General features: G+C 47.4%; 1 protein-coding gene across 4 annotated transcripts in view; it reads right to left on the reverse strand.

Moving 5' to 3' along the window:
• Positions 1-7,136, reverse strand: part of CACNB4 (calcium voltage-gated channel auxiliary subunit beta 4) — a 100,630-nt gene extending 93,494 nt beyond the window's left edge. For all 4 annotated transcript variants that reach the window (XR_012588476.1, XR_012588477.1, XM_074595846.1 and 1 more), the window contains exons 1-2: positions 7,060-7,136; positions 6,877-6,960 (exon numbers count right to left, since the gene is read on the reverse strand). Coding sequence is in view for 2 of the 4 variants with exons in the window: in XM_074595846.1 (XP_074451947.1) it covers positions 6,877-6,960; positions 7,060-7,068 (93 nt within the window). In the remaining 2 variants the exon portion in view is untranslated. The remainder of the gene's footprint in view (positions 1-6,876; positions 6,961-7,059) is intronic.
• Positions 7,137-9,023: the final 1,887 nt, after the last annotated feature.

A 9,023-nucleotide genomic window follows, 5' to 3' on the forward strand; every position in this document is an offset into this window, starting at 1 on the left:
CCTGATAATTTAGTTAGCTGTCACCTACCAGATTTCTGACAATCTTATTAGCTGTTATTGTGCATCAGGACCCACCAGCAGAGACTGCAGTGCTACGAGCACGGGCACACTGAGGAGATGAATCATATTCCCCTTCCACGTGCTGCCCTGGCCATGCTCACGGAGCGGCGAGGACAACATCTTACTATGAACATAACCCAGTGAACCTGCCTAAAAGGTTGATAGATGGCTCCAAAGAAAACAAAAAAAAAATAACTGGGTGATTTTTTTTTATTTAAACGCAATCATGATTATTATTTGCTTGCAAACAGACACACACACAAAAAATCTTTTTCCGTTTCTAACAGAACACTAAGTGGGAACACAATTTGAGATTCAATTAGTACATTAAGAAACATTCAATTAAGCCTCCCAGTGACACAGAGATACACAGCCACACTCGCTTTCCAGACAAAGAAACGAAACTCGCATAAGTCTGCTGGCTTCTTCATGGTCAGATGAAGTGATGGCAGAATTAAGGAGAGAAGCCAACTTTCCTACTCTCTGTTTTATAACAAAAAAATCCCTTTAAGTTGCCTTCTACTGTTATTTCAACCTTGTGAAGCTTGTCCCCCACCCACCACCTCTTCCTCCCAACCATGCAAGGAGAAACCCAAGCAAGGCAGGATTTTGGGGTGCCAGGGATCACAGCAAGACCGTTAGATAGGACAAGGCAGCTTTCAGGAAGGCAGATGTGCACACGTAGGTGTGACAGCCACATGCCACCAGCTGTTACCAACAGGGAAGCCAGGAACAGGGGACACACTCCAAGTCCATTAGCCTCTCAAGCTGTATCAGAAGACAACTCTGGAAAAGCTATCAGCTCTGTATTCTGTGATTCTGACTTAATCTGCATAGGCAGCATCCCGTAGGAAGTTATGGAGCAGAGAGATGTCATCTAAGAGTTGTCAGCACCGGTGAGCTGGTTAGAAGCTGCTCAGATATAGCACCCTCCATCACTGAAACAGGCACAGCGGTAACAAAGCGTTGTTTTATTTCACAGCCTTCATCATTTCTGTATTTTTCCTAATTACAGTTGTCATTACGAGCCTCACCAAGGGTCACAACAGATCTTCTCTTCCAAACCTAGCTGGACCCATCCGTCGGACAATCTCTCTCCAGCTGGCAGGAGACAACTCTGTGAAATCTCTCCATCCCATCGCAGGCAAATCCAGCCATGGTGGGTCAGATCACCCCAATGCCAACCGTTCAGGACCCAACCGTACAGGACCCTATGAAATTCAGGCCATGATGACATCAAGGGAAAACACCGATTTCTCTTGAAGCTCATAGGACCTTTCGTAAACTTACTCCATGGTGCTGTACGCAAAAGAAAACTGCAAACCAGCTTCTAAGTCAAATGATTGTTGGAGTACAAGAGCAAGATGCTCCCTGGAAATTTATTTCAGTTCAAGCATACCTTACTTTGCCTTATTTTAAATCTACATATTTAGGTTAAATCAAAGTAATCTGGTCTTAAGCATGGTTTAACTTGAAAGAAGCAACTGTTGTATTCGTTAACTACATCGATTTAAGAACAAATGTGAGTTAAAACAATGTCACTCTGCTGTGCAGACAAGGCTTATGTTCTTTGGAGAAAGGGTTGAATCTTTTATTCACCTGCCAAATGCTTTAACAGTTTCTGAATGCTGTATAGAGAGAAGTAACGATCCAGTCCTGTGTCTAAGGAATAATCATATTCTATGACAGCAAGTTATATTTTAGAAATTAATGACTCATTGTAGAATTGAGCTCATCCTGGTAAATTACTGAAATTCTAATCTGCTCCTTTGCAGATATGTATTTTATCAATCTAATCAGCATTTGATTTTGAGAAATGCCTGGTTCACTGCACACCTAGGTTGGAACGGACCACACCACTCAGCATCATCCACCTCCTACATACCAGAAAACATGTATTACCAAAGACCAAAATCTCAAGAGCATAACTGAGGTCTCATTTCATCCTGGGGAAAATTATTTTAAGACAAAAAAATGCAGAACTGAAGGAAGAAATCAAGTGCACATTAAAAAGTTTGTTAAGAAATGGTCACTGAAGCTGCCTACCTACACTGCTGAGGAGCAAAGACCAAATGTTGATTCCCCCTAATTCAGATCATTACTTGACAGGACAGTCAGCAAATAACATCAACTTCAAAACTCAAACCTGTATTTCAGGCCATGCATTGCTCTTGAAAACGTTGGTGTATGTAATTAAGCTAACATCTGCCAGAGCTGACGAGCAGCCTTGTGTGCTTCACATCTGTGAAGTCACACCTGAGGGGGACACGGGGCAGCTCGGTGTGCTGTGAGCCAAGGGAAAGGAATGAATAAATAAAGTCAGGAATGACTTTATAAATGACAACAAAGAAAATTCAGACACCCTTAAAGCTTCCCAAGTCTGACCTACAACTATTTTTGCTTGACTAACCAAGAAGATACCTGAATGTAGATGCCAACATCCAGCTAGAGTCCAGCACTCAGTCCCACTGGAAGGACACCACAACCCCATCTCCACACACAGAAAACCTCAACTGAAAACAAGGCAACAAAACTCTTGAAAGATTTTTACTTTTTTCTGGTCACAATATCATTAACTTTTTTAAAAGGTTGCTACAGCTTGAGAGCTGGTCTAATAACAGAAAATGGTGGTTTTCTTTTCCTCTCAATATTACGTGGGAAAAATGATATTTAAAAGGGGGAGGCACAAACATTGCAAAAGATGCAATACTAGGTGTAACTATGTTTTAAAAGAAAATTAACTTTAGCTACCCCTAAACATAAGCAGCAAAAAACTTCCAGAACTAAAACGCATGTCTAAATATGATTTTATGTACAGCTTAATGTGCTTGGACTGAACAGGCACACTCGGTGGCTTTACCTGAAGTCTCTGGCATGAGCCGGAAAGAATTTCCACCGATCACTATGAGTGTTTCAGTAAGATTATATTACAAGGCCCTGCCAATTTCAAAGAGCAGATAACCCTGTATTTCACTTCAAGCATGTAAGTTATGGTAAGGTCATACAGAGAGGCAATGCAGCACGTGAGCAGACAAGTACCAGCCCCGTTGGGGACCAAACCACCAGTCCACCACCAGGCTTCAGTTCTGGTTACACCTTCAGAAGCAGAGCTACTTGACACCTCTTCAACACAGACCACCTCAAGAAACTTAATTCCACAAAACGTTTTTTAAGTGAGGAAGGGCATGCCGAAGGGAGACCTAGAATAAGGAGAGGTTCAATCACACCTGCACCGAGGGCTGCAGTTTGGGTAACAAAACGGAAAATGTATAAACACTTCACGCACCCCTGGTCAGAGCAGGTGGATGGGCACCGCTGTGGGGTGACACCCGGCCAAGCTGAGGAGTGAGGAGGAGGAGGAGGAAGAAGGGAGGCTGAACCTCCACCTCCAGCACCACAGTTAAAGAGCGGCCACCGTGGCACTTTCTTTTGACAAGAAGCGATGCTCTAATACAACCTTTGGGCGACTGTTGCTGCTCTTCACAGGTCACTTCGCTTTTCCCAGTGAAATAAATTCCATTTAAAAAAAAAAATCACAGGCAATAAAACTGATGCTACCAGAAGTCAAAGGAAAAAAAAACTGCATTTACTCACAAGTCACACCATGTCACAATAAGTGATGGAAACATAAAATCTTCCAGAAGAAAACAACAATAAATTATTATTAAAGCATTTTTCAAATTTATAAGCATATGTTTTCATCTGACCTACTTATTGTCTTATAATTGACTTCTGTCCCTTAAGGGGGTTCTTAAATATAATTGAGCAGCACCTGCCACGTAAGAGGAACAATTTTGTACACCCGTTCCTTGCTCAAATATCGCACTTAACAGCTTCAGCGCCAGGTTTACTCGCAACTGTGGCCATGCCACTGGAAATAGAGGTGCCTATCCGACAACCTGGGAACCTCCTGCACCCGAGGTCACTCCAGGACACAAGTGATCTTGCTCACTGGGTAGGTCTTAGGCTTTGTTTATACCAGGCCAATGATTTTCAGCACATACCTACCTGTTCCCACTTGCACATCACTCCATCCATGTCTTCCAGTGCAGCATTTCCCACAGCAAGAGGCAATTAGGGGCCCTGCCAGCTTCCCATGCTGGTGACGCTGGAATCGGGAGCTCTGCCCTTGCTGACACACACATGGGGCTCGGCACCATGAACTGCCTTTGCTTATCACCACGTGGTATTGACAAAAATGCAAATTCAAAAGCCCATCCAAACCTTATTCCCTTACTAAATTAGATTGGCCAATGGATTGAAACCAAAATTAAGTGCAACATCATGAAAAGTCAAGGAAAAAGTTCAAGTCTTGGGGACCTGTGCCTCTCCTGACACAAAAGGAAACCAATGAAACAATTTCCATTGGTATTTTGGACTTGGGCAAGAAGCTGGTGCACAATTCCTAGTGCATACAAGATCTACAAAAGATTAAAACTCTTTTGGGACATTCATTGCAAATCTTACTGACAGAATTTCTATTTTTTTTAAATTATATCTACAACCACCACAATGTTACTTGAATTTAATTTCTGCTTTTAGGGCTTCTTTTTTCCACTTATGCTTCTAAAGCCTGATTGCTGTTAGGGAAAACTCCACAGCGGGGGGAGAGGACAGCAACACTGGGCAGCTGGGACTGCTCTGCATCTGCGGAGCCAAAATCCCCCATTCTCAAAGAAAAACCACTAACCACAAAGGTTGAGAAAACGGTCTCATTCAAGCACTAAAGGAGCAGCAGAAGGACCGTTGTGCAAAGGAAACACTGTCCTGAGAATCGTCAGAATCGTCCATGATGAATCGTCCCATGATGAGGAACCTCCATGAAGCCCACATGAAAGAGCAGCGAGACCCTCATCCCAGCACGTCTCCGGCTCAGCCCCACCACGCTCTCCCCCAGCGAGGGGCAGGCAATCCCGGAGGTGGTTTGCTCGCTCAGCTCACACAACTCAAATGAAATCTTCTCGCCCATCTCACAGCGAGAGCTACTGCACTTGCCTGTTGAAAAGTTGCTAAGGTAGTCACCCCGGAAAGTGACAGCAATTTGTCTGCTCCCTTCTCATTTGGGATAAGCAGGTTCTGATATGGACCAATTTGGCAGCACCCCTCAAATGTGTTACCTAATGTAAAGCCCTTGAGCAGGGGTCAGAAGTAAAAGTGAGTCTCCCCATCTTCCCAAAGAAGACAACAGACAAACAGATGCTGAAGCACTTGGGGAGCACACCACATCCCAAGACATGGGACATAAAAGAAGTGCAAAGTGCAGGAAAGGCCCCAGTGCATTTTGCACAGGCATGAGGCGTGCGATGCCGTCCCTGGAATTCAGCTGCAATGCCCAGTGCGTCGGCTTGAGGAGCCAGGCTCTTCCACACCTGCAGCAGCTTTCCCCGGGCACTGGGGCGAGCGCTCCCTCGTGTGAGGTGTTCAAAATCCCAGGTCACATCCTCACTCCCGCAGACACCAAGTGCTCCGATGACGCCGATTACCCTCTGTTTGCCTAGATCACAAGCCCTCGGTTTCCGTGTGAGCTCAGCATGAAGTCCACCTCTTGAAACAACGCGTCTGACAAGCTGGAAGATTCTCCAGGACATCTCCAAGAAGGGCCCACAGCCACCTGCAACATCACTTCAACCACTACAACAGACTATCACAGGCTAAAACTACCTTTATATTTATTTATCCTTGTTTCAACTCTAATTTACATGGCTGAGATCCCATTAAACATCAAATTCTTACTGTGACATTCCCATCTCATTCTGCTGGTGCTGGAAACAGGGACCGATAGCCCAACATCACTGTGGTTCTGCTCCGGGCTGGATCGGTGACGAGGACACACCGCAAAGCAAAATAAAACTTCCCTGGATTATCTAAATCTCTTTCTCTGCCAGACCAGCCTCACAACTTCCACATCCCGAGCAAAATACGCTTCCATGCATGACAAGCGTCCCCGAATTTGTCAAGGGCCCAGTTCTGCTTTTCTCACGCTTCCTTAAATTTCTACTGAAGTCACCAAGGGATGCGGGGGGGTGTGGGACACAGGTTCAAGCTCCAGGCAACGTTCTACCTCCTTTACTTTTGAAGGAAATCAATAGTATTCACTCTAGGAAGCATCCTTCAGGAGAGAAAGTGATGCTTGAGTGAGGCTCGGGATGTTCGCCTCTATTTCACCCCGGGAGAGCCGGCAGGCAAGAGTGTGAGACCGGGAACGGTGAAGGAAAGGGTAACGATCCGTATCCGCAGGAGGTTTCATCTAGATCGCTCACGCCGCTCCGGCGGCGCCAGGGGAAGCAGGGCTGCTGTATAATTAGCACCGACGAGCCCCAAACCGAGATGCCAGTGCTCTTGACACCTTTGCAAGTGTCTCTTTTTTTTTTTTTTTTCAGAGACACCCGGCTCTTTGAGCTAGGAGTGCTGTAAAAATCTCGGGTTCCGTTCTTTAAGAAAAGTGTCTTGCCCTCAGCGTTACAGGGAACGGCCAGAAAATCAGAACAATGTATAACTGCCTTCGGGGACTGACGGCAATCACGATACCAGAATCAGAATAAATTACGACTTCAGGCGGGTTTTTTTAGGCCCTTCTACGAATTCTGGGGCTCTCTGGGTTTATAGTTTCAAGCCCAGCTGTGCCTTGTCCCCAAACTCCCCAGCTCCGGGCGCTGAGGGGACGAGCAGCCACCGCAACTTGTGAGGTGCCCTGAGCGGGGCCCAGCACGGAAAATCCGCCCCCCCCCCCTCAAAAAAACCCCGCGATCTTTTATTAAAAATCAGCCAAAAGGGGCTTCACGAAAAGGTTAAGTTCTCCCCCACCCCGCCCCTCACCTGCCGCAGGATGAAGCTGGTGGAGGTGGTGCTGCCATCCGAGCGCTTCAGCCGGCTGCGCCGCGTCGCCGTGCCCCTCGTCACCTGCCCCGGGGGGTCACAAGACATCAAGGTCGTGTCACCACCGCCGCCGCCACCTCTCCCACCCTCCCACCCCCGCCGTCCCCCGGCGCCGGCACCCACCGCGGCCATGGCGGCCAAGGATCGGCGGTTTCTCCTCAGCCGCCGCCGCCGCCGCGCTGAGGGGAGGCTGAGGGCGGGGCGGGGCGGGGCCGGGACACGCGTGGACACCGCCTCGCGGGCGGCCCGGCCCGGGGAGAACGGGGCGAACCCAGCCGTGGCGGGATACCCCTGTCACGGCTGGGTTTGCCCCGTTCTCCCCGGGCCGGGCCGCCCGCGTGGAACCACAGAACGGCACGGACACCTCCCACCAGCCCAGGTTGCTCCAAGCCCCGTCCAACCTGGCCTTGAACCCCTCCAGGGATGGGGCAGCCACAGCTTCTCTGGGCAGTCTGGGCCAGGGGCTCACCGCCCTCACAGCAAACAATTTCTGCCTCACATCTCATCTCAACCTCCCCTCTTGCAGTGTAAAACCCTTCCCCCTCGTCCCATGGCTCCCCTCCCTGCTCCAGAGTCCCTCCCCAGCTTTCCTGGAGCCCCTTGAGGGCCTGGAAGGTCTCCCCGGAGCCTTCTCTTCTCCAGGCTGAACCCCCCCAGCTCTCTCAGCCTGTCCTCACAGCAGAGGGGCTCCAGCCCTCCCAGCATCTACGGGGCCTCCTCTGGCCCCGCTCCAACAGCTCCGTGTCCTTCTGCTGTTGGTGCCCCAGAGCTGGAGGCAGCGCTGCAGGGGGGTCTCACAGAGCGGGGCAGAATCCCCTCCCTTGAGGTGCACCAGTGACCCTCATTCTCCATCCTGGCTCGCTGCCTCCCACACAGGATGCTCCTGCTGCATCCCACCTTGCCTGACTGGAGATGCCATGGGCAAGTACCGGCCCCCAAGCCCAGTTTAACCTCCTCAAGCTGAAATTGAGCCACAAGTGCCATGACTACATAAACCCCAGCACCACCCAATGCTTCCGAGTATTGACTAGCCTTTATTTGCATCAACTGCTGGTCACAGAGAGTGCCACGATTTCCAGGGTATGGAGGAAAAAAAAAAAAAAAAAAGAAAAAAGAGTAATCAGGAGATGAAGTGATTTGTTTGAAGTGAAAGGGGAAATCTAGGGAAGAATTGGAAGCAGGACCTGGATTTCCTGCTTCCCACTCCTGTGCTGTAACTGCAGGCACATTGCACCTCCCACTGACATGAGTAAGAGCAGAAACGTGTGCATCTTTGAACTGATCCCACTTTTACACGAGAAAGCTCTGAACACACACACACACACACACACACACACACACACCCTCTGCTGAAGGTCCACAGCAAATCACAGCAGACATTTCTTTCTCTCTTGCTGTAGACACAAACTGATGATTTTTTTTAATTCCTTGGATGAAATTAGGCAGCCTGGTTTCTTTGTCAAAGATGAATGTGGGTCATGAATGCTGTAAGTCTAAATTAGATTATTTTTAAATTCAGTTTAATCATTAAATTGGTACTAGGAAGGATAATTTTCTTTAAACGTTAATCTTAGTGCAACTGAGTACGTGGCTGTTCCCAAGTAAAAATACCATCCAGAAACCTAAAACATCACTGTCTCACTTTAACAAGACGTAGTAATGTTTAGGTTGAGATTCAAAATGGAAAACCAAGAAGCATTTGCCAGTAATTCAGCAGACGCTTGGCTTTGTAAGGGCTTTGTAAGATTTAGGTTTGCAGCCTGAAGTGACTTGAAATCAGCCCGCTGGGGTCAGTAACTCGAAAGGGCTGTAAATAAATGACAAAATGCAGTGATTTTTGTCTAAATAACCATTAATGGAGCTGCCCTCAGGTATATTAGACTCCCTGCACACATATTTTTTTTGGTGTCCATTCACAGCAGTAGCAGAAGGTATCTTTAAAGCCCAAGGATTTATTCTTATTTTGGATGAGCTAGAAATCTCTGGGTAATTCGTTTAGAATCTTTGTGAAAACCTGTAAGAAACCATAAGCACTCTTACTGAAGAAACTTAATACAACCAAATTTAAAGAGTAGAGTCGCTTTCTA

This window comes from Larus michahellis, chromosome 7 (genome assembly GCF_964199755.1).
Source record: "Larus michahellis chromosome 7, bLarMic1.1, whole genome shotgun sequence".
In the NCBI taxonomy this organism is placed as follows: domain Eukaryota; kingdom Metazoa; phylum Chordata; class Aves; order Charadriiformes; family Laridae; genus Larus; species Larus michahellis.